The sequence below is a fragment of the Chlorocebus sabaeus genome, chromosome 1 (assembly GCF_047675955.1).
Source record: "Chlorocebus sabaeus isolate Y175 chromosome 1, mChlSab1.0.hap1, whole genome shotgun sequence".
In the NCBI taxonomy this organism is placed as follows: Eukaryota; Metazoa; Chordata; class Mammalia; order Primates; family Cercopithecidae; genus Chlorocebus; species Chlorocebus sabaeus.
Window position 1 is genome coordinate 85,592,698 of NC_132904.1, and position 26,949 is coordinate 85,619,646.

The 26,949-nt window shown below is 36.6% G+C and overlaps 1 protein-coding gene across 4 annotated transcripts in view; it reads right to left on the minus strand.

Annotated features, from left to right (window-relative positions):
- The window catches only part of GRM5 (glutamate metabotropic receptor 5), a 564,924-nt gene extending 544,439 nt beyond the window's left edge, over nucleotides 1-20,485 (minus strand). For 2 of the 4 annotated variants that reach the window (XM_008020463.3, XM_008020459.3), the window contains exons 1-2: nucleotides 20,279-20,485; nucleotides 1,854-2,714 (exon numbers count right to left, since the gene is read on the minus strand). In XM_008020463.3, coding sequence (XP_008018654.1) covers nucleotides 1,854-2,514 — 661 coding nt within the window. In that variant the 5' untranslated portion in view covers nucleotides 2,515-2,714; nucleotides 20,279-20,485. Of the gene's footprint in view, nucleotides 1-1,853; nucleotides 2,715-18,116; nucleotides 18,304-20,278 lie in introns of those variants that run through there. The other 2 variants (XM_008020464.3, XM_008020460.3) reach the window with 1 other exon arrangement.
- Nucleotides 20,486-26,949: the final 6,464 nt, after the last annotated feature.

A 26,949-nucleotide genomic window follows, 5' to 3' on the forward strand; every position in this document is an offset into this window, starting at 1 on the left:
AAGCAGCAACTCTTAGTAGTTTTGCTCTTCTCTGAGAACAATTCTATGAATATCCAATCAAATTGTTTGTATAAAAAACCCTTTTAGAAAAAATAAAATGTAATATATACAGAAATGCACCTTGTTTTTTTCACCTAAGATGATCTTGGAAATTGTAATCATTACCTAATAGAGTGTCTCATTTATTTATTAGCTATGTGCTAATGCATTGTTTGAATGTATCATAACTTATTTTATTAGGTTATTAGATTGCTATTGGGGTAAATTCAGGATAAAACAAGTTTAACTAGTAAAAGCCTAGGGTCATGACTAAGAGTTTCCCTTGGAGCACAACTGAATTAGCATTTGCCACACCGTGACCAAACCCTGCTTTTCTGAAGCTAGAAGGGAGTCCCTAATAAAATGTATGATTTATTTGAGGCAAACCAAAACATACCTTTATAATTGGCCCTTTCAAACATTTTTACTTTCTCACCTATTCATATTTTCTTATGCTGTTCACTGAAAGCCATCCCTGCTAATTTTCACCAATTGTCAGTATTATTCTTGTTAAATTTCAACTGTTAAATTCCATTTCCTTCTGTAAGATTCCCACCATGACCCCCATAACCACCGAGCAGGAGGTGATTTTTTTCCCCATCAATTTCCTTTAGAGTCAGATTTGTAACATTGTGTCATCTTGAATTATGATTATATAAGTATTTGTGCATACTTACATTTGCCAGATTGAAATCCCATTGAAGTCTGTGATATACAAAACAAAGGGCTATCCTTCACAGGACTGTCTTGCATATATATTTGTGCATAATATGTGTTGCATAAATATATTCCTAACCTCTGAAGTGGAGTTAGTAACTTAATTCCACATTTTACTGGACTGAAATGTTTGGACTATATTGATATGTTAATGCAGAATTTTAAAAATCTCAACAAATACAATAATTCGATGATTTACAAAAAGTATTTTGTATCTTCTTCAGTACTCTATAGTGTTAATATATACATTTTGTTATTCTAGAAGAAGAGCTGCATAACAAGTAAGTCTTCCCGTTTGGGTCACAAACTCTGTAGGTCAAAACAAATTTTTTCCAAACAGCCTTGGTCAAGAACTAACAAATAATGTACACAAATGATTTTTAAAACACCATAAAAAGCAAAGGGCTACTTATTATTCACTGTTATAAAGCATCAGTCAGATTTTTCTTTCCTCACTATTCTTGGAGCATCAAGAAGCAATACATTTTAAAGCAAACATGTTGAATTATTTAAAATTATACTTCTCAAATATGTTCTACACAAAGATAAAATTAATTTATCTCCATTTTGGATTTGACCATGAATTCTTCTGAAAAAATAGCTGTAAGACTAAACTTTTTGGTAATTCTCTATAACAACATACCTAGGTTAGAGCTGGCTACTACCTTCAGTGCAATGTATATTTATGTGTACCTTGCTTTAACTATTAGAAACAATAGGCACCTAGAACAATCTTGAAATGACAAAAATATGAGGTATACAATGAAGATATAGAGGCTTAAAAACCTCTAGTAATGAATATAGAAAGATCATTATATCAGAAGTATAATACAGCATCAGTATAGCAGAAGGAAATAATGTAATTCACAATTAAAACAAAATTATATTTAACCAAATATCAGCCACATACACCCTCTTGTAGTTTAAGTCTATGTCTCTCTAGATATATGTCATCCAGTCTGTTCTTATAGTACTGTTATAACTGGGACAATTCAAAATATCCAAAATAATTAGGAATAGTTTAGTCTCCCCAAACTTGAAATTTTAACCGTTGAGTGTATAATAATAGATACTCGATGTATGCAAAGAAAACTTACCTTCTGTGTGCACAGCTGATACATAGGTCCAGTTGTACCTCTTCACTATGTCCACCATGGCCCTTGCCTGCTGAGCATCTGAAGGCACAACCCTCATGAAATATTTGAACAGAGTCTTGTCGCTCAGATCCATACTGGTTGCCGAATAAGCAATCTGAGGTATGTTGAAAAGCTGGAGCAAGTTCTGGACCTGAATGGCTACAGAACTGGAGCCAGGCCCAATGACCCCTACTATGGGCTTCTTGGAGCGGAAGGAAGAGGAGGAACCATCTACACAGCGTACCAAGCCCTCTTCCTCTTCTGAAGAAATGAGGGAATCTCTTATGAACTCAATGCTCTGCTCTAGGGCCACAGCCGAATGCCAGCAGGAATCCCTTATCTCACAGCCCAGTGTGATGTTGGGCAAGAGCGTAGGGTCTGAATTGATCCTTTCCAGGGTATGTAGCATGGCCTCCACTCTCTGAATGCCATACTGTTCACGGACCGCCCCACACTTCCTCTCATGAACTTTGTCCACAGTAGGCTGGTGATGAACAGAAAAGAGAGCTCCAATAATGATGTCACCTGGCATGTGAGCCACCACCCTCCTCTCACTGGACTGTGCACTCCCACGGACATCTTCTTTCAAAAGTAAGACTGACAGGATCAACAGAAGGACCATTTTAGGGAAGGAGTTCAAGCTAATAAAGATAGCATGGTGGGGAAAATTCAGGAGTGTTCTGATAGATATGAACAAGCGATGTCCTATGTTGAGTCGCAAATCAAGAAATTAGCCAACAATTCACATGTATTCTCTATAGGACCATTGTGTCCCCATGTACCATTCAGTTAGATGATCCATGTGGTCACGATCTTCTAAACCTGAAAAAAATAATAATAACATGGTTCTTTAACAAACATAAGTGCAACTAGTTTGAGGAAGTTCTATAATACATGTCAGCAAAAAAAACATTTTAATGATGCAGATAACAAAGAAAAAATAATTCAAAAACGTTTCTGACTTTCCTTTGTCTCCTTCCTTTATGATTTGATGAAGCAGCTGATGTAGCTTCTTGACTCTGCCTTGCTTAGAGTAATAGTCTTTATTTGTTCACCTGCAATACACAAAACCAAACCTTGTGTGTCGCAGTCAGAACTGTACTGTACTCTCAGGCAGAGATGACAGAGCATCCTAGAAGCAAAACTACACCAGGAACAGAAAACTTCAAGAAGTATGCACCCCAAAATATTAAACATTGGTGATCTCTCGGTAATGGAAGTGTGGCTAACTTTGTTAAATTTTCATTATGCTTTCTTTTCTTTTGATATATTTAGCATTGAACATGTAATTAATTATGCAATTACAAAAATAAAATTATCTTTTCAAAAATACCCCACATAATCTCTCCCCAAATGCAATGTCAAACAAGTTGAATAATTTTCCCAGGAATAAATAAGTATTGTGTCTAATTATTGTGGAAGATATAACAAAAACAAATGAAGAAAGGTGGATGTTTCATGTTAAACAAACTGTAGAAGAGAAAGGAAAAGGTTTGGAAATTATAGAGTACAATGTCCCCCAAATAGGCAGCAAGGAAGTGTCAAATTAGCACCATTTTTTAGAGAAAATGATATTCACATTTCAATCCCTGTTCTTCTATTAAGAAGTATTAGTAAACTGTTTAACCTCTCGGGACCAGAATTTGCTCACCTGAAAAATGGGGATACTATGTGCTAGGCTGTCCCCTATGTGAATCAATACAAGATATCAACTAAATAAATGCTTTATAAATTAAACAGGGAATATATATATATATTCAAAACGACATCTTTTTGTTATTAAATTTTCAAGGGCATTCTGTGGCTAGGTCGTGAGGACAGAAAATTCTCTGGCAACCTACTTGGTCCTCCAGAGAGACTTCAAAGTAATTACAGAGTCTTGTAATAAAATTCACAGTAATCAGTCCTCTAGCCCTGATCCAGAAAAAGATTCCAAATCACTAAGGCTCAAAAGTCTAAAAGGATGTATGTTTGGAACTATTCTGCCAGGTAGAAATTTAGTATAGCTGTGAATGTCATCATCTATTTCAATTTAAATTCCTGGGAAGAAAGAAATTTTGTCTCAAATTTTCTATGGCAAATTCTAGCATAATTTGTAAAAGATAACTGACAAATTAGTGATTTGATCACTTAGGGGAATTGTGTAAGAGACTTATTTTGTTATCAACTTTGCCAGCCAAGGATCTCAAATTATTTTAAAGTGACTATCTTTTTAATCACCGACTTTCAAAAACAGGTGATGTTTCTTCAGGAATGTATGCAAATATCACACTTTTACAAGAATACTAATGGTTTCAAAGGTCGTCAAATCTACAAAAATTTAAGACCAGACACAAAATGAACATAACTTGAATCATATTTCTAATCCCTCCTACCAGCATTTTCACTATTTCCTTCTACTGTTTCCTATGGCAACAGAGAAAGGCTTCCCCTGTACAGCGACAAAAGCTTAAATTTTTAATATTTCATCAAATAATCAGATGTTGCAGAATAACTAGACATTTGGGAATATATAGAAAAAAATAGTTTTGGTACGAAAGTTGGCATTGTAGACACGGAGGAACAAATGAAGACTAATGTTAGTTTTGTCATTGGCAAGTCATTTGAATACTACCAAATCTTTCTTTCACTTTCCTTAGACCCAAAATCTAAAATAATTATTCTCACGGTCATGTGAATTCTACTGTAGACAAAAAGAAAAATCTGAAGTTAAAGAAAGCACAATTTCTGATTAAATCAGAATGTTAGTGAGTAAACCAATAACAAAACAGGACTCATTTTTTATGTGAAAACATAAAAGTGATATGAGAGACCTAGTGTCCCATCAGCTCGTGTAGCTGAAATATCAATCCCATGCATTTTATTCATTTAAGTTGTTTTATGAAACCCCTACATATTGAGATACAGTATATATATTAAAACACTAAAATATTGCCTTTTTGAAGTTATGTGAAATTTGTTACTTATTTCATTTAACAAAAAATTATTAACTATTTAGTGAAAGAGAGTAATGTAAAAAAGAAGTGTAATAATATTCATTGGTAAGTATCATTATTATCTTTCTTTGAGCACCTAACATGCCTCATCTATTCATTAACTCATTTAACAAATATTTATAGTATGTATATGCTATTATTCTGTCCTGGGAATTGAATATTCAAGAGTAAGCAAAATATACAAGCGCCCTATACTTGTGGGCCTTACATATTGGCATTCTAAAGGGTAACTTTAGCTGAAACCTGATGAATACAAAGAAAAGTAAAGATCAAATGGTATTTCTGTCTTTAGGTCTTTGGGGAATCACCACACTGTCTTCCACAATGATAGAACTAATTTATACTCCCACCGCAGAAATACTATTCAACCCTGCAATCCCATTACTGGGTGTATACCCAAAGGAATATAAATCATTCTATTATAAAGACACATGCACACATATGTTCATTGCAACACTATTCACAATAGCAAAAACATAAAATCAATCTAAATGCCCATCAGTGATAGACTGGATAAAGAAAATGTGGTACATATACACCATGGAATACTATACTGCCATAAAAAATGAGATCATGTTTTCTGCATGGACATGGATGGAGCTGGAGGCCATTAACCTTAGCAAATTAACACAGGGACAGAAAACCAAATACTGCATGTTCTCACACATAAGTCAGAACTGAATGATGAGAACACATGTACACATCGTGGGGAACAACATACTCTGGGGCCTACTGGAGCGTGGGAGGAGAGAGAGGATCAGGAAAAATAACTGGTGGATACTTGACTTCACAACTGGGTGATGAAATAATATGTACAACAAATCCCCATGACACAAGTTTATCTATGTAACAAACCTGCACATGTACCCCTGAACTTAAAATTAAAGTTAACAAAAGAAAAGATAGTCCCAGCTACTCGGGAACCTGAGGCAGGAGAAAGGCGTGAACCTGAGAGGCGGAGCTTGCAGTGAGCAGAGATCAGGCCACTACACTCCAGCCTAGGCGGCAGAGCAAGACTCCATCTCCAAGAAAAAAGAAAAAGAAACAGGAGAATGAAAAAAAGCCAGTCATGTAAAATACATGACTAGAACATGAAGAACATGGGAGGGATGGTGATACGAGGTGAAGATGGAAAGACAATAAAGGTCCAGGCCATGTAGGTTGTTGTAGGCTCTTACAAAAATTTTTAATGTTGGCCAGGCATGGTAGCTCATGCCTGTAATCCCAGCACATTGGGAGGCCGAGGCTGGCAGTTCACTTGAGGTCAGGAGTTCAAGACCACCCTGACAAACATGGTGAAACCCCGTCTCTACCAAAAATAGAAAAATTAGCTGGATGTGGTGGTACGCACCTGTAATCCCAGCTACTTGGGAGGCTGAGGCAGGAGAATCGCTTGAACCTGAGAGGAGGAGGCTGCAGTGAGCCAAGATGGTGCCACTGCATTCCAGCCTGGGTGAGAGAGTGAGACTCCGTCTCAAGATAAAAAAAGTAATAATAATGTTACGTACAACAGAAAGTCATTGAGGAGATTTAAGCAAATGACTGGCACAATTTAGTCTTAGAAAGGATTATTCTGGCTGCTCATTTTTCTGGATAATCAATTGAAGAAATCTTATAAGGAAACCTGTAATAATCTAGTAAGAAATGATGATGACTTCTCTGTGACTGGTGACAGTAGATATGAAGAGAAGTGGTCACAGTCAGACATATTTTCCAAGTTGAATCAACAGTACTTGCTGATGGACTAGATGTGAGTAGTAAGGTAGAGAGAGGAATCAGGGTCTACTCCTAGGCTTCTAGTTTGAGAGCCTAGGGCATTTTGACAGCATTAGTAGAGATGGGATAGACTAGTACATAAACAGGTGAGGGGCAGAAGAAAATTAATGATCTTTTGAAAATGCAAAATTTTAGATGCTTTGGAGGTATCCAAGTAAAGATGTCAAACAGGAAAGTGAATATGTAAGGTTGGACTCAGGGGAGAGTTTTGGTTTAGAGATGTAAATTGAGGGTCATCAATATATAAAATATTTAGAACGCATGAAATCACCTGGAGAGGAAGTATAAATATTGCAAAGGTAGAGCTAAAAAGTAAGCTCTGCTGAGGGGCCAGGTTTGGGAAAAGCCAGCTATGAAAAGGAGGCAACCCAAAAAGAAGGTAAAGTGAGAGTATGTGATGTCAGAGAGGCCAAAAGAAAATGTTTTAGGTACTTTATTTTTAAAGACATATAAAAGGCTTACATATTTCAGAGAAAAAAATGTATCTGATTCACATGGAAGATACTATATTCCATGTACACTCTATATACCCTGAAGATTTCTGACACAATGGCTATGTCTTTGAGAGTGTCTGTAAGTGTGGCAAATGTATACCAATAATCCTTAAAACAGCCCTAAAATGTAGGTACAGGCTGAAAACCCCTACATAAAATGCTTAGGACCAAAATTCAGATTTCAGAATCTTTCAGAGTTTAGAATAGTTACATTATACTTACTTACTGCTTGAGCGTTTTCCAAATCCTAAAATCTGAAACTGGAAATATTCCAATAAGAATTTCCTTTGAGTGTCACACGGGTACTCAAAAATCCAGCAATTTTGGAGCATTTCAGATTTTCAATTTTTGAATTTGGGATGTTTGAACTGAATTATTACCTTCATTTTACAAATGATGTAATAGGTTTTGATAAGTTAAAAACTAGCTGAACACTTAGAAAATAACGGAGTTGGAATTTACGCCTATGCCTGTTGATTCATAACACATTGTTTTAACTATTCCTTGCTGCTTCACAGCCCCTTCCTACCAAAAAAATAAAAGATATTACCAATGTCCATGAAAATGAGAAGGGCCACCCAGACACAATTTGAACATCCCAGAGATATAGAATCTTACAGGAGTTGCCTTTCAAACTATACAGCAAAGAGCATTCCAGGGAAAAGATGATTCAGCACATAGAAACACAGAAGGTGCAGTGTATAGGTTATCTAGTACAAGTGTATTTACATTGCCCTGATATCCATCCCAAATTACGGCTCTCAGATTATAAAGCAATTACTGCTTTATACTGCAATTACTGCAGTAATTGCTTTATAATCTGATGAGGCACATAATAGCTATGAACTTAGATACCTGGAATATACTTTAAAAAAATTATGACATAGAAATGCGAAAGAACTGTGCTATTACTCAGATTTTATAAGGCTAAATAGAAAGTCATCTTATATGCAATCAAAATTCAAGCAATTCATGGAGTATAAATTCCAAATAGACCTGAAAGGAATACATCAAAGCTATCAGCATTACTCATGTGTTTCCTATAAATGTTTATTGAGTAACTATTCTGTACCAACACCCTTTCATGCCCCAGGGACCAAGTTATGGACAAAATAGATATAAATTCAAATCATTATGGAGCCCATACTCTAAGGGATTTTGCCAGACAACAAACAAAATAAATATGTAAAATATTGTGTGCTACACGGTGGCGAGTGTTTAAAAAGCAAAAAACAAAATGCAGTGAAGCAGTATAGAAAGTGCCAGAGATATATGAAATTTTGAGTAATGTGGCCAAAGAAGCATAAACTGAAAAAATAACATTTGAGTAAATAGCCAAAAGAATTAAATGAATGAGTCATGCAGATCTCTAGAAAAACAACATTCCAGGTAAAGGATAAAACAAATACAAAGCCTCTAAGACAGACTTATGTTTAGTGTGCTGAGGAGTAGCAAACAGGCTCGTGTGGCTGTAGAAAAGTTAAAATGCAGAGAAAGGAAGACATGGAAAACAAGAGATAATGTGGTGATGTTGAGCCTATTTGGACTTTAAAAGACTTTGGCTTTGACATTTCATGAGAACGTTTTCCTGGGAGGATTCTAACAGAGGAGGAACACATTCTGCCTAAAATTTTAACAAGAATAAGGACACACAAGCAGAAAACGAGTAGCAATTAGGAAATTTGCACTAACTTAGGTGAGAGATGACAGTGGTTGGATTGAAGATATGGTAAGTGCAAGTAGTGAGAACTGCTGGGATTCTGAATATAGTTTGAAGGTAGAATGAACAGATCGGCTATTAGAGCTGACTTGGGATGTTGGAGAAAGAGAAAAATCAATGAGGATGCCAAGATTTTCAGTCCGAACACTGAAAGGATGGAGTTGCATCAGCTGCAGTAGAGAATGTTATGGCGAAGATGTGGATGCAAACAACAAAACAACATAAGTACAATTTTGATATATCAAGTTGCAGATACTAGAAACTCAAGAAGAGATCATTGAATGAGCAGGTGGATGTAAAGGGCTGAATTCTGAAGAGAGGTCTGAATAGGAGATAAAATGTGGAAGGTCTGAGTATACAGAAGTCCTTTTTGTAAACCATGAAACTGGATTAAATCACCTAGGAAGTGGAAAGAGAAAATAAACTAGTGCCGGAGATTGTGCCCCAGGGAATTCCAAGGTTCAATGGTAAGGAAAAATCAGCAAAGGAGACTGAACAATTTTTTGAACAGAAACTTCCTTTTGTGAAGTGAGTGGAGAGAAGCAGTAAAATGTGAAGTAGTCATGTTGTATCATGCAGAAATAAAGGGACAGTATGCTTTGATTTTCTCAAGAAATATTATGGGTGGGCATGTATGCATACATAAAGACTGGAAACATATACATTGACATTAATAGAGTGTTCTCTGGGTAGTAAAAATACAGTACTTTTATTGTTGTCTTCATCTGTGTTTTCTAATTTATAAATATAGTAATACAACATATTTACTATTAATTATTATTTTTAATTTGGAACTGAGGGATATGCTTTCTAAATTTCTCCTTTCTCCCTTGAGACCTTATCTCCCTCCATCCATTCCTCCTTGGGAGCCTACTAGTCAAGTTAAATTAGGCTCTTGTTCAAGTATACACTGTTTTATTCCAGTGGCTTTGCACATGCTGATTCTAATTCCTGGTATACAGTTGTTCCAATGGTCTTCATGGCAGAATTGTTAAGAACATGGGCTTGGAGTCCAGTGACCTGAATTTGAATCCTGGCATAGCCATTTATTGGCAGTGTGTCCTTAGGTATTTAGCCTCTGTGAGCCTCATGCCTTTATTGGCAATTGGAGTGACAGCAGTACCTACCCCAAAGAGTTTTAGTGAGTATTGAATGAGCTAATATTTAAAAATAGTCCCTTCCTAAATTATTCCCATATCCCTCACCTGGCAGTGTTTGCTCTATCATCCAAGCTCACATGATAATTTTATTTATACTTTCTCACAGTATTCATTATCAAGCTAATATTGTAGGATGTTTAAGGAAAATAGCATCATAAAATTAGAGAGGGTCCCTGGAGATGATTCCATTTAACTGAGATCCATGGAAAGCCAATGATTCATAGCAGACTTGGGACTTGAAGTAAACAAAATGTCACTCAAAACACAATTTTAATCATAGTTTACAACTTGGTATCAGTGCTTATATAATTTTCTAAGCTTATAATCATATATATTTTTTATTAAAAAAATTTAATATGAAATTTCATGATGTATTCTTATTTTCTCTGTATAACATAAATATCTTTCATATCAGTTTATTTGAATGATGGGGACAATTATAACAACAATTAAAATATACAGAGAGCATACCATGTGTTGTTCATTTTGCTAAGTGTCTCACATGAAATGACATTTAGTTGTCATACTAACTGTAAAATAAGTTATGTATGCACATTTTACAGAGAAAGGAACTGAGGCTCAGAGAGGTACAGAGGCTTGGCCAGGATTCCCAAGCAAGTGAGTAGTAGCAGAGTCAGGAGTCACATTTAGAACATTTCTTGAATTTTATCAGTTTCATGGGATTCAATTACGTGTGTGTACCAATATTTAATTATTCCTTATTGTTAGATATTAAAGTTATTTATAGATTTGTCTTAATATCATAATGTTGCATTTTACTTGCTTTTGAAAGTATTTTTGTAGCACAATTATCTGAAGATGGTATTTCTGGCATTAACGTTTCTCATAGTTTACAATTGATGAATGTAGAGTATAAAAGGTGATATCAAATTCACTCCCAGATCTGTCTCATTAACATAATCAATTCTGAGAACTATCCAATATTCTTTCTGTGAGGACCTACTCTCTCCTGCTTCTATATAAGTTCCTGGGTGAGGACATTTCTTTTTGTGGTGAGATTTCTCCTGTGCAATCTCACCACAAGATTCATTCATTATTTTAACATGTGCCTAGCAAAAGAAAAGACAAAGAAAAATACCATAATACTTTATTTCCAACGTAAAGACCCTTTTTTCATACTTGATCTCACATCTACCTAAAAATGATACTTCTAGAAATATCTAATAACTCCTATTTCTTATATTAGGAAACAAAGTCTCAAAGAAAAATTATTTTCTTTAGTTTATAGCTTTTAGATGGTAGGGATAATACGTCAGTAGAAATAAAGGGGCAGGTTTATGCTATAGATAATAGGGAGGCATTAATTCTTGCAATGATAAAAAAAGCTTTTAAAATGTTATGATCTACAATCTAATAATATGGTGACATTTAATTCACTAAAAGGTGGGTAAATGTATTAATAGTTTGATTATACAGTATATTAGCTCAACTTATTTTCAGAAGTATGCTTTATTCAGTGTTATTTTTCTGGGTCCTTAGCATAGTAAATTAATTACTAGCACAGTATAGAAAACAATAGACATATTTTAAATACATATAAAAGTATTTTGCATCAGGTAACCACACACTCTAATGTTATATCCTAAATGAATATGAAAAAGAGATATTGATAGGTAAACTTTGCCATAAATTGCAATCTACCATATAATCAGATTCACAGCTCACATTGTCCTTTATTTTCAACAATCTTCTAAAATACTGACCATCTTTCTGGCACAGATGTCTCTTATATAACTTAATCTCCACACAAGCAAATCACACAGCTCAGGATTCAACACTAAAATGATTTCTTCTGCCTGTTCAGTGGCCTCATCACAAACAGTCAGGGGTGTCAATATTGCAAATGCCATCAACGCATCTGATATATTTTTCTGAAAATAAGTGCATACCATAGATAAGAGATATTCTGAGGTGCAATGATACAGAGAACCCTGTAGTCTAAGCAAAGTTCTATTGTCATTACTATCTCAATCACACATTTGTGACTTTGTAAACAAGAAAATGCAGCATCCACTGTTTAGCCCCACAAAGCATAGGCCACATTTTAACTGAAACCCCCTCAACAAAAAAAAGGGCCATAAAACACTATTGTACAAAGATGAAATCTGTAATTTTATCCATTAATTAAAAAGTTCTGGCAGTAGAAAAAAACTCACTAAATCACTGTAAATCATTTAAACAAGTGGTTTAGTAGTCTATGAAGACCTGGAACAGCCTTCTGCAGCAAAGCAATAAAAATGATGCAATCCACAGTTAACTAGTGTCAATTTAATTATAAAGCAGGGATTTTACACTTTTACCCATCCTGTAGCCTTCAGCTGATTTCTCGTTATTAAGGGTATACCTCTGAAGACTGTAAAGCATTATTCTATATATTACCTATCATCAAATGCTTGAGACTGTGATTTTACCTTTCTATAACTTGATTTCCACTTATGTATTAACAGATAATATTTATCAAGTGCCTTCTTTCTGCTAAATAATGTATAATAATTATTTGATGTAAGTCTCACAATAACCCTGTAAGGTAGGTATATTTACTACCTATGTTACTACCTCTAGAAATTGAAGTTTAGAGGTCAAGAATCTTATCCAAAGTATCAAACCTATAATAAATGGCAGAATCAGGACATGAATCTAACTACATTTGGCTCCAAAGCCCATACTTATAAACAAATCATGAGATCTCCCCCAAAAAACAAATGAATTGATTATTCAAACCTTATGCATTGGTTGCAAAGCATTTTGGAGATCCTGCTTTCCATTAAATTCTTATGTAATGTCCAGAAATTCATCAGAAAGCATACAAACAAATCAAGTAAATATTGGAAACTCTGTTTCCTAGCATCATTTAGATAAGAGTTTCTCAACCCAAGCACTATTGACATTTTGGACTGGATAATCTTTTGTTGTGGGTGGATGTTTTTTGTGCACTGTTGGTTGTTTAGCAGCACCCCTGGTTTCTATTCACTAGATGACAATGCCATCCCCCCGCCAGCTCTGATAAACAAATATGTCCTCAGATATTAGCAAATGTCTCCTGTATGTAAAGTCAGTTCCAGTTGAAAAACACTAATTTACATTAAAGTTATCCTGGCAAGGTTGACATAATCATGAAAGAAAAGCATAACTAAGAGCCAATCATCAGGACACATCAGTCTTACAAAGCCTCTACCTGAAACTTCCAAATAATGCTAAGGAGAGAAGGTTGAAATAGGCTTCCTTATTCAATGTTTATGTAGTTATTTGTCTGTATTATCTTGTTTAAAAGGTAGAAATTTCAATTTGAGAAAGATAAATTTAAACTGTAAGAGTCAAGGTTTATATTGCCTTACATTAAATATGCATAGTTCTAAGTATCACAAATTACAAGAAATGAATGTGAGGAGAGTATCCTACAATATACTTCCCAAACTCAAAGGCTGCTTTTGATATGAAATGCAAAGTTCATTATAAATTTAACAAGACAATGATAACTTTATAAAGTAATTTACACATTGATTTTTAAAATTTTACTTATTTTTAAACAAATGATATAATAGTGTATTATTTGTTTCTATATCTTTGAATAATTCTACATTACTATGCATTTAGACAAATCATTTTTTAAAAGGTATTTTTATCATTCTTCTGTAAAATATAATGACTGTAAGAAGGCTGCATTATTAAAGTGCTCACTATTATCATTGTGATTACAAGTTTTCATTTTCCTCAGAACATTTACACTCAAAATTTTAAAACCCATGACCTGAACCAGAATTATTGTGAACAGCTAATCATTAGAGAGTTTTTCTTGAATCTGATATATTTGCAAGACCAATAAAAATCATATATGCATAAAATATATTTTTGCATATGTCTTTCCTTTACACTTCTTCTACAGTCTGACTAAAAAAGGAGATATTTGAGATAGCAATTATGTATCATTTTGATTTTTGATTATCTTCAAGCATTTGCACATTTTTAAATATTCTTGAATATATGAGAAAAATAAATATTTGCACATTCCCTTGTAGAGGAAGGGCTGCCGACTCAAAATTAGTAGAATTCAAAAAAATTGATATATGTGTCTAAGCTGTAGGTCAGTATCATAAGAGTAAAAGTTTGGAAATCAGATGATCCTAGATTTATATACCTGCTCTGTCACCTTTGTTTGTACCATGGGACATTGGACAAGTTATTTAATCTATTTCAGTATTACATTTTATCATTAAAGTCATAAAATAAAAATAAAACACAATCCATAGGCTAGTTGAACACTAAATGTAATAACACAGGAAATGCAGAAAACTGGACATCCAAAGGCTTGGGTAGGATAGTTTATGCTCTGTTCACTATGGGTCAGATACTTTATTTTTTAATTTAATTTATTTTTCTCTTTATTTCTTCTAAAAATGTAGGGTACATGTGCAGAACATGCAGGTTTGTTACATATGTCTATGTCTGCCATGGTGGTTTTCTGCACCTATTTTTTTTTTTTAATTTGTGCAATTAATTCATCATATTCACTCGATGCCATGTACTGCTATAATCCATCCCCCAATTTGAAAATAATGAAACTGAGGTACATAAATTTAAGTAACTTGCCTAAGGTCACATAAGTAGTAAGCCACAAAGCTGAGATTAAAACTCAGGCAATTTGAAGCCAGGACCTGTACTTCCAATCATACCACAACTCACTGGCAACCACAATAAAATAATCCCATGATGTTTAGTGTTTAGCCACATCACAGAGTAATGCAGCTCAATACAATGGAAACAGGGTAAGTTTTAGTGCCAAACAAATCAAATCTCTCTCTTCTGCATATATATGTATATATGTTCCCATTATTTCTCTCTTTTTACATATATGGTAAAAGATACATATATACATATACACACACACATATATATGAATGAAATATGTTTTCTTATTTTCAAAATGGGGGATGAGTTATAGCAGTACATGTTACTGAATGAGTATAATTAATTGCACAAATAAAGTGTCTGACCCACAGAGAACACTGCATAAACTACGCACTGTTTTTTGACAATAGAATAAAAAGCTTAGTTTTTATAACAGAAAAGGAAAAACAAATAATGCCTTATATTGTTGATATGATAATTAAATAAAATAACATACCTAGTGCTTAGCATCATGCCTGATGTGCTTAATAAATAGTAGTTATTAGAGCAGGGATGAGTCTGCACCAAGATTTTTGCCTGGTGGCCCTTTTGACAAAAGTTATATATAGTTAAAATATGATTTGGACTGGTAAAATATAGATTTTCATCTCCTTTCTATGGATTTAAAGGAAATGAAAGCAAGCCTATGCCTTAATGCTTTTTAGAAACACATTTTAAACAACTAAGATAAAGGAATACCAAGATATTATCTGATTTACAAATAATTGAAAATTCAAACATCAAAATTGAAGTTTCTTTTCTTGGGTTATATAAATACATCATACATTAAAAATATTTCTTTTCATGTTCCTGTCTTCTTATGTTCTCCTAAGCTTCATTCACTGACTAAAATGACAACTAAATGATGCATCAGGAGTAGAATTAATATTTCTCTGAATATGAATATAACACATATTTCTAAACTGTAGAATCCTCCTGCTTTGTAATAATACATCTTCAATATATCCAACCGTGATACAAACCAAATCAGCTTTATCATATAACATATATATATCAACATATATAAAGGTAGTATCTAATATTTTATAAAGTTGGTTCATACATGATCTATCTATAGACATATACATAAAAATACCTCACATGTACATATATATAATATAATAAGTATGTGTAAGTTAAAATATTTGGATGTAGCTCTGTCTTCATCCCATGAGGATAGAAAACCTGGGATAAAATTGGTATACAAAAAAATATTTTTAATGATTAACCTCATCTTACATTTTCTACTTGTAGTATCACCTACCTTTCATTGACACTTAATTTAGTTTCTCTAACTAAAATTATCATTCTGTAAAAGACAATATAGTAAGACTCCTATAAAATATTAAATGAGTTTTGGAAAGAAATAAGAAAAGTAGAATTATTAAAATGCTTTAGTCACAAAAGTGAGCATCTTTAATGATATAAGTCATTTTATCATGAAACACAACAACATTAATGATCAGAACCCAAACTAAAAATGGTATGTAGTTAATCAAGTATTCCCAAAGTCTAGATAGTTTGTGCTGCTTGGATAAAATAGATATGAGTGAATTTTTCAATTTCCCCCTGGGTGTTTGTCATCATGTCCATAAGGTATACTATAAAGTGATAGTAAAGGTCTGTGTCTACCTATGGAAGTAAAGTGAAAAACTTGGATTATTCAAATACCATCTTCCTCTCCCAAATAATCTCGACATATTCTTTCATAAGTGAACATTGAAGAGTTTGGGCTTTTTGTGAGTGTATAGCCCACAGCCAAAACATTCCCATGTGATAGCACAAACCTCTAGGGGGTGCAATTAAAATATCTAGATTGTATATTTTGTCATGTGGAGTGTAAATGACTAGGGAAAGCTTTTTCTCTTAAGAGAAGCTGACATTTAGGAAGTGCTATGTATATTTTTTTCCTAAGAAAGCTTGAAAGATCTGTCCAGAGTGCTGACGAGGTTTCACGGGGAGAAGGCTGGAAATTGATGGGGTACATACTACTAACCCAATGAGTTCAGGATGCAGTATTTTCAAGTCCCAAACCAATGGCCTTTTTAAATAGAAATAAACATGCATAAAGGACAGAAATAGTCACAATGGATTCTTACATGTGTAATTACACTGACGGAACTGAGAAATTAAAGGAGAAAACTCCCTGCACTCCATAAAGAAAACAGCAAAAAGCACACCTAACAATAGGTAGCATACCTGAACGCTCCATAGCTGACAGTAGAATGTCATGCAACTACGGCTTCCACAGAAAACCCCTGCTTATGTCCCACTGGAGGAAGGGCTGCACGTAGTCCTGGTCAATGCACCTTTGGCTGCTTCAAATGGCCAGTGCCCAGCATTAGAGACACAAATTAGCTCTAGCTTTGTTCTGAGAAACTCTGAACAATGAAATACCATGTAGTGAACGGAGAAGAAGGTGAAAAGGAGAAGCTGCCTTTTCACTGGTCTGTATCAATTGCTTATTGAAAAGTAAAGTGTTGGAGAACCTATCTGCCTGGTTACTCGATGTTACAGTCCAACTAAGGCAGCATCAAGATTGTGTCTAAATAAGCACAAGCGCTTGTTATCCTTTCCTAAATTTCCCTTCCACACAGCAACTCCTCTGAAGGGAAATGAAGGCAGCTGTAAATTCAAGTACCAGGTGAAAGAGCCTTCCAGGTGGACCTGTCACTTCCCTGGAGAGGTCCTAATGCATGTTAGGCTCGGGTCACCGGCTAGCCTCCACACTCAAGGGCCTGCCCTGGGTTTTCTTCCCTAAGTCGCTGTAGCCTGGGCTTCCTCGTTGGCATGCTGATCATGCTCCCGCCGTGGGATAACTAGCTGGCTTTGTGTTCGAGGGGAAAGACAAATTCATGGAAGAGGAAAGAGCGGGAGGGCTCAGGCTGGTGTTCAAAGAGAGGCAATAAAGCCTGAGTGAGAGAGATGTGCTTTCAGCACCACCCGCTGTCCCCCCTCTTCCTGCAGCGGGCGCCAGGATGCGACCGCTAACCGATCTATTGAAAAGCAATTCTCTGTCCTCTTTCCCTCTCCACCTTTGCTTCTCACAATTCCGAGCCCTCGGGTGGTTCGCGGGAGCACACTCTGCATTCGAAACCACGCGCACCTGGCCTTAGAGAGCGGGAACTCGGATGCGAAGGCATGCAGAATCCCCTTTTCAACCCTTGCAGCTCTTCCCTCCTTCACCCCATTGCTCGCGCCTTTTTCCCCAACAGGTTTAATTAAGGCTGTTCGCAAATGGAGTAGACTTGAATCTTGTCAGCTTTGGCCACCCCCGCTCCACCCGCGTCCCCCTCCCCCAATAAAACTATGAGCTACTCAGCAAGCTTATAGATCCTAAATCCTTCTCTGGCCAGGGAACATTTGGGCACACAGACACTTAGCAAGCTTACCCCCCTGTTGGCTGCGCAGCGAGCAGTGAGACTCGGTCTAGCTAGCCCCCCGAAAAGTTGGGCCACAGGGATCAGCGGGGCAGAGCCGGCCTCTCCAGTCCCCGGCTTCCCCCCCAAGATGATCTCAAGCTCATCCCCTCCGCTCAGCGTGCGCAGAACAGCCGAGCTGAGGGCGGCGTGTGCAGCAATCTCCCCGCTACTGAGAAAGGGGGGAAGGGGGGAAGGGGAGAGAGCGGAGGAGGGAGGGGTGGTAGTTTGTATTTATAGAGAACAGAGTTCTTTGCGCAACTTTTTGGTGCCACCAAGTGGCACAGTGAGTTCCTTTAGGAACACAGACTCCTGGGTGAATCTGGATGGGTAGACCAGCTCTGCAAACAGATGCTCACATGGCAAGGGAGTTGGAGGCACTCCCAGGACTTAGTTTTCACATGTTTACCGTCATATCTCAGCACCTGGGATACAGATCCCTAAATTCTAAGAATAAGCCTGTATTGAGTGAGAAAGGGCACCTGTGCCTTCCTCAGACAGGTGGAAGGAGTGTCAAGGACATGGTAAGTCCCAGTTGACTCCTAGGAGTATAGACATCCTTGTCTCAGGAGGAATATCCATTATCTTCTTCTTCCTAACCCCTCTGCCCAGATTACATTGCATTTATGTTTTACTTTAAAACCTTCTTTTTGCTGCCCTGACCACCTAACCTTTAAACTGGATTGGCACTTATTTTCCTTGCCACCAAACCTTCTTCCTCAACGCTAACCTTAAAAATAGCGTATGACTTTAGACTGGATCTGAACATTTCTAAACAGCTCTCAGAACTCCAAGTTCACTGAGCTGCAGGCTGGAGGTCGGATTTTCCTCAGTCATTTCCAGAGACCTCTCAGCATGCATTATCCTGACAGCACAGTCAGGATCTTGCCAACTGCCTTTAGTACTTTGAGGAAGAATCCCCTGAAGCTTCCTTTATCCATATTTTATGAGCGTTCTTACTTCTTAGTATGCAGATCTTCAAACACATACATCAACACTACTGCATGGGACCTTCATGTCCCCAAATGCAGAATATCCTCTACATTGTTCAGTAGAGAAACTGAGTACATGAAGGTTAAGGGGCTTGTTCAAGGTCATGTTTTTCTAGAGATTAGTCCAGGAACTACCTAGGGTAGAACTGAATGAACGCAGTGATGCCAAACCCGATCACCCTGTTCTTGTTCTTTCTACTACCCCACTCAGCCTATTCAGTCATATTCAGCTCCCTTCTCTTCCCTCTATTCATTTATTTCATTATTTCATTCTCTCTCTCTCTCTCTCTCTCTCTCTCTCTGTGTGTGTGTGTGTGTGTGTGTGTGTGTGTGATTATCCTCTGCCAAAGTTCCATACAGGCACGAAGAGTAAACATGTCTTCCCGGCTCCACTGGGAGTATATGAACTTGAGTTTATAGGTCCAGAGTTGCAGGTGTACCATCTTTACATGACCCACAGTTCTAGAAAACCTCTCCCTCCTAGTACTGTAGTCCTTTTAGAAATGGAACACTGACATTTACACCCAATCGGGTCCCTTCTTCTCTGCCTCTTTTTGGGGTGAAGCACCAGCAACTGCTCTTATTAGCTCCCCCAAACACCTAATGGGCTCAAAGATAGAGGAGCCCCTCTCCCTTCCTAAATCCATGCCTTTCGTGCACATGTATCGGTATGACAGACACACACACACACACACACACACACACACAGAAAGAGAGAGAGAGATCCAAACGTATCCTTTGGCTCGGATCTTTATTTTTTCCTCCTCTGATTTTTTTTTAGTTCGTTTTCTATGGAAACAAGCCCACTTAAATCCCTCACTTATGCAAATAAAAGCAAAATGATCTTCATAAACCTCCCATTGGAGCGATGCCGCGGTAGCCCAGGCTCCTGACTTAAATTTATGTCTGATTCACACAGCACACGTCCTTGCAGGGTGACTTTTCTAAACTTGCAGGACCTCCTAGCGTTCCTGGCTCCACCAGTCCTCCACCTGCCCACCACCTGCCCTCCTGGGTCTTTTTAGCCCCAGCTCCCGCCCCTCGCCTGATCGCTCTCCATCCCTGCACTGGGGGAGGGGCTACAGCGGTATCCTATATCCGTGGTAACTACAGCTAAGAGAAAGAAAAAGGCGCTGTGCTTACCAGGTGCGCGCCCTGAGCCTTGCGCCCCCAGGCAGCCGCTCCTCGAGGGCTTCCTGCGCTCTCGTAGCGGCCTTGGCTGCAGCTGGAGCGCTAGTGTCGGCGATGGAGGCAGCGGTGACAGCAGGCAGAACGGCTGCGGGGCCCGCGGCGGTGGCGCTCGCTCTCTCGCGCCAGCGCCGGGAGCACGTGCCGCGCTCGGGCAGACGCAGCTGGAAGCGCAGCGCAGGACTGGCTTATACTCCCGCAGCGCGCGGCGGGGGTTGGCAGAACCGCCAGGGCATAGACTCAGTGGGTGAATAAGGGTCTTAAAGCCTCGTCTTTTTGGGGTTCAGGCGAGTGTAGCCTTGGGCTCCCTCTCCTGCTCCTCACATTCCTTCTGAGAGCCATGGGAGGAGGAAAGCTGTGCGGGGGAGGCGTGGGTGGTGTGTCACTCAGAGAGAAGCTGGGGGAGCAGGTAGATAATAAGGTTCTCTTTGACTATGGCACTTAAATCCCTGACAATGATTGGGAGAAGGGGCGTCACTGCTGGAGGGTAGAGAGAGCTAGGAAGTCAGGGAACCCCGTGATGATTCAGAGGTGTGAGTGGTTAGAAAGAACGGCCTCTAATGATGTTACTTATTAATAATACCATTTTGCATTTGTCTGCACTTCTTACAAACGATTCTTCCTACATCCGTTAAAATTTATTCTTCGTTGGCAGTTGAATGTCTTAATGTCTTTACTTTCTCAAACGACTTTGCTTCCCTTCCTTCACCACCCCCATAACTGCCCAGGATTGTCAGATATGCTGAGATTATCTTTAAATACAAAAACAGACTTCATTTCTGCCTCTGAAAAGGAATTGGTATAAATTACTTGCATGGCTTAAAGAAAAGAAAGACATTGCAGTATTATTATTATTATTATTATTATTATTATTATTATTTCCATTGTATTTTCCTAACTGAATTTTGGGAACCAGGTGCTTGCAGCAGCTGGGTCAAAGATTAAAAGATGAGTGCACTAAAGTCAAGGGGCTTATTGCTGATGCATTCATTACTAATGCTCATTAGATTTTCCACCAGACCCTTGTCAATAAGGTAAGTTATTGTTTGATAGCTTCAGGATTTAACAACAAGAAAAAGAAAGAGATCTATCTACCACCACACCTTGTTGAGTTTTACAACGGCATCTTTCTTCTTGCATTTTCATGTCTACTGATGAGATCATTGTTACTTTTTGTATTTCTTTGATTGCAATTCACAAAACAAGTTTTAGTCTTTGGAGAGAGGCCAGGAAAGCTGTGAGTGAGCTTCCTTAATTAAACAAACAAACATACAAAAAATAAGTGGCAGGGCGCAGTGGCTGACCCCTGTAATCCCAGCACTTTGGGAGGCCGAGGCGGGCGGATCATTACGTCAGGAGATCAAGACTATCCTGGCTAACACGGTGAAACCGTCTCTACTAAAAATACAAAAAATTAGCCGGGCGTGGTGGCGGGTGCCTGTAGTCCCAGCTACTCGGGAGGCTGAGGCAGGAGAATCACGTGAACCAAGGAGGTGGAGCTTGCAGTGAGTCGAGATCACGCCACTGCACTGCACTCCAGCCTAGGTAACAGAGCGAGACTCCGTCTCAAAAAAAAAAAAAAAACAAAAAACAAAAAAAACAAGAAAACAAGAAAGATGGCATAGATGAGAAAATAGAAAGATGGCATAGGTGAGGAAATACAAAATTTTTTTTTTTTTTTTTTGTATTTTTTTGTGAGTTCGCAAGAAAATGGAGGGTAACATGACTAGATGATTCTGGTGATGTGATTAAGTCCGAGGAATAAAGTGATTTGTTTATCCAATTCTGAGGCATTAACAATAAAGATAAGGTCAAATTTGGGTCATTGTATGAGACATTTAGCTTTCAGTGAGCATGGGGCACTCCAAGCTCCCAGTTTTTCTCCATCAGTTGGAGCTGGATCAAAATACATTAGTGAATGGGAAAGAAGGAGTTACCATGTTGGCCATTCAGTCACTTAAACTCTTCAATTTCCTACACATATTTCCTTCTCACCTGTCTCCCAGTTCTATGACAAGAGTGGGATGACATGACATGTCAAAGCATGTCAAAAAAATGACAAAGCACTCCATAAATGTAATACCTGCTTACCAATACATATCGACTTCCTATGTTCTAAAGGCTAAAATGTGAAGGACATTCTCCATGTTGAGCAATAGTAAAATTTTCAGATGAGAAGGAAAACATTGTTATATAATCTTAAAATTGCTCAGTGACATTTTAAAATATAGCTTCATCTCCTAATTGTAAAGTGCTGAATTAGGCAAAACTAAAATTAAAAGGAATATAGAAACAATATTTTACATCCCAATAGTAAGTTCTGATTATAAATTGCTCAAAGGTATAACTTTTGCCTTAGGATGAGCTATTAATGAACAAAATATTTCAATTCTTATGTAGAACAGTAGAAAAAAAGGACTGGAAAACTCATTCATTCTCAGAATTCATAAAGCTTAAAACTTGAAATCTCCATTTCTGTCCTTTCTTATATGTGATAATTTGTCATGAAATACTGTTAGCTCTGCCTTTAAAATATATCCTAGAATCTTACCACTTCTAACCACCTTCAGAGAGACCATGTTGAATCCATCAACTATCAACTTTTACCTGCCTTACAGGGATAAATTCCAAACTAGTACAGGCTATATTCAGCACAGCATCCAGAGTGATCTTTTAAAGAATTTATCTTAAATCAAATCCCTCCAGTAACTTCTGGTTTCACTGAGTAAAAACCTAAGTCCTCTCAATAAATATTTAGAATATTTAAATGAATATTTATGATAATAGAGGTATAGCTGTTATACGCTACCCTTCATTGTACAAGTTGGCAACACTGATGGTAAATCATGTGAATGTTTGCAGGAGGTCTGAAAGACTACTGAGTGACAGCACCTTTTCCTAATATGGGCACACTTACCCACCTCTTACATTGTTTTTGCTCTTGTGATTCTCAGACTTAGCTAGCTCATGCTCTAGACTTCAAGGGGGTTATAAAAATTCTAAATGTTTTGCAAGTATGTGGTTATCTGAGCTCATTAAATAAAAGATTACAAGTGGCTTAAAAATTTCTGAATGTTTTTATTAATTTAATGAACTCATTAAACATCTATTATTGCTATTATTTTTTGCCAGTTACTGTACAAAGCACTATAATAGAATGATATACAAAATATTAATATATACTTGCTTGGCCTTAAAAAACTTAAAGTTATTACATATGTGTGTGAGTGCATATATGTTTAAATTTATTCATTCATGCCATTTATTAAATACTTATTAAACTATCATGTACCAGGAATGGCTAGGTGTTGGGGATGCAATGATGTATGAAATAGAATTCATCTCCTGTCCTTGTGAGGCTTAAAGTAAGGAATACATTAATAAATTAACTAATGGGTCACAATTTTTGGGAAACACAATGAAGAACAAGGTACAGTTATAAAGAATAACAGGGCATGAGGAGGGGAACTGGTATCTTGTTTTGATTGGACATTAAAAATAATTCTAAGACAGAAATATTAAATCAAGACCTAAAAAGTATATTATGCAAAATATGTGACATGTCTCTATTTCTGTTTGAGTTAAGAGGTGTGATCAACAAGGGGTGGCTGATTAAAGAGTGGGAAGAAAATTAAGGGGGTTTACAGGCAGAGGGAACAATATGTGGAAGCTCTGAGGCAGAACAACATTTGCCAAGCTTTAGAAACTGAAAAGACATCGGGGTAAATGAAGTAGAGCTTGACAAACCTTAAGTATATCTCAGCTTGTTCAACTCCCAAATGAGGGTAATTTTATCTAATTTTATTTACTAAATTTAATCTGCCAACTTTCTAGATGTGAATGAGGCAATTATATATGTTATTAAGAATGGAAAACGAAAACCATGCAGAAAAAGGAAATGACAAATACTCCTATCATATTGACTAAAGTGGTTTACCAGAAAATATTTAGTTATATCATTATATAAGAAATTTAGTCTGTTCATAGAAAGAATTTTATTATTGCTGCTGTTACTAAATGATAGTACTATAATATAGACCCTTATATACATGGTCCCTAAAAACTCGATATCTTCAGCAAGGATTTTATAGCAAAAATAGGAAGCTTTTTTATATTATGCACTCTTATATAAAGCTTCAATTTAAGATCTAGACAAACCATGGAAATTTAACTCAAGTTGTTATTTATGAATCCATGTTTATTCATCTTTCTATTCTTCACGGAGGACAGACCTAGAAATGTAACCCTGTGAATTAATTTTTGTTATGATACTTGGTAAAAAATACAGTAAGAAAAGTCTTTAGCCCTTTAGTGCTTTGGAACTACAACTCCTTTAGACAGTGTTTTCCAAGACGAAATCCTCTGTCCAAGCAGACTCTTGGCACATGTATGGCAAACACAGAGATATTCATCTTCACTCTGTGTGCACAAAATATAATGTGTGTGTGTGTGTGTGTGTATGTTTAACTGTCTCATCACAAAGGGCAAAGGACTTCCCTTATACCCCAGGTGAAGACATAGAACACTCATCCAAGGGTGTAGCAGAATGTCCATGGGATTTCTGTCCTAACAGATTGCATTTGGAAACTGAATTTTGGCTCTTTCTTGAGTAGGGGACTTGGACAACCTACTGAACCTTGGAACCTTCTTTCCTTATCTGGAAATGGAAAAATCAAAAAGGTAATGTAAAAAATATCTAATTATCTTTGTTATACATAAAGTCACTCTGGAAATCAAAAGTGCTATAAAGTCTCAGCAAATCGTGTTCCTTTTTTTCCTCACATTTCCTCACAATATGACTCTCTTGTTCCAGTACAATGTGATGTGTTGGCAAGAATTTGAATAATGGTGTTGGATTACTAGAAAGGGTCATACTTAACAAAATAAAATCCCTCTCTAAATTCTATTTTTGTGTTGATAGGAAATTTCTTGTTTTCTTTCTTTAAAATGTGAATAATAGTACCTATGTAGAGATTGCTGCTAAGATAAACAATAATAGATGTGAAGCAATTATACAGTCCTTGAAATGTGGCAGATACAGGGCATTTGGTGATGATGATGATGATGATGATGATGATGGGAATGAGGATTAGTTTATTTTAATTTCCAATTATTTACATCCCACATTAGCATGGCCAATACACTAAACATAGCCTGGGACATAAAGTCTACTTTTTAAGATACTTGTAAATTTGAAAACTACTTTCTAGTCTAGTAGAGCTCATCTCTTTGTAAATATATTTAAATTATGAGACCAGGTCTTGTTGTAATTCTTCATCAATATTTTTGGCAAAGATAGTAAAATTTTTCACTTACAATAAAAAATAGGTTAAGTAAAATGGCAGCAGCAGCAGCATTCTAAACTGCATGTAAATGAACAAGTAAGGGTATACAGAAGTTTTTATCCTTCCTAACAGAACCTCAGACTCATTGCTTAATAGAATTCCTGGGAATGTTTCACTATATATATAAGAGACAATTATGCCCTTAATGGCTTAGATATAGCTGTTGCAACTATTTATAATGCATTTAGTCTTGAGGATTCTAAGCCACCTGAAATCTAATGTTATGTTTAGCACACTGTAACTCTAGTGATTTGGGAGATTTATGTTGTTTTTCAGTGTTACATTTCCTAGAAGCAATTCATTGAGCTAAAGCCAGTAAGTATTTTAAATCATGTAGTAAGCAATGAAAGCCAGAATTCTGAAAATTGGTGAGGTGAGTGCTTCTTTATGTTACTATATGTTTGCTTTTTATACTTCTTTAAGATTCAGTAAGAATGTTGAGCTGGGCTAGACACACAGATCTATCAGAAACATTGATGGATAGACTAAGAGCCAATGTGCTTGTTGAAGAGGTAAATCGTTCAGTTCTCTTTCTTAGCGTTTTTATCTGTAAAATGGGGGAAAAATGCTAGTTCCATAAGTTAGTTGTGAAGATTAAATTAGTTACACTTGCAAAGTGCAGAGCTTGGTACATGGTGAGCATTTAACACACTCTGTAGCACATGAGTAAAAGCATGATTTCTGAAGCCAATCTGCATGGATTTGACACTTGGCTGTGTTGCTTACTAGTTGTGTATTGACTATTTAAGTTTTCTGTACCGTAGTTTATTTATTCATAAGTAGAGAGAAAGACAACTACTTCATAAAGCCATTGTTAGTATTAACTGTTAACTCCTGCTAAGCCATTAGAACAGTGCCTTGCTAATAGCAAACATACAATGTTAGTTATTAGCTTATAATAATTTAGTAAGCACTTTAGATCCAGTCATCATTCAACTTAAATGAGTCCTATCATCAAATTGAACCTGATAATTCAAGTCCCAGGAACTAGGAAACACTGGGCTTTATAAGCCTTATGTTGGAATGAATATCTTCAGAATATTCAGAAAGAACAGAAGTTCTCATGAATCTCTAATTCCCCTTTTTCCCTTTTATCATGACTCTTTATCATTTTGAAAGACATTTAATATTAATCTCCTTTTTTTCCTCTAATGAATCCATGTTTACCTTTCAAGATTAACTCCAGTGAAACACTGCTCAATTCCCTTGAAAGACTGGACATCATTTCTTTGAGCTACCGTAGAACTTTGCTAAAAAGCCCTAGCGTAAGATGTATCATAT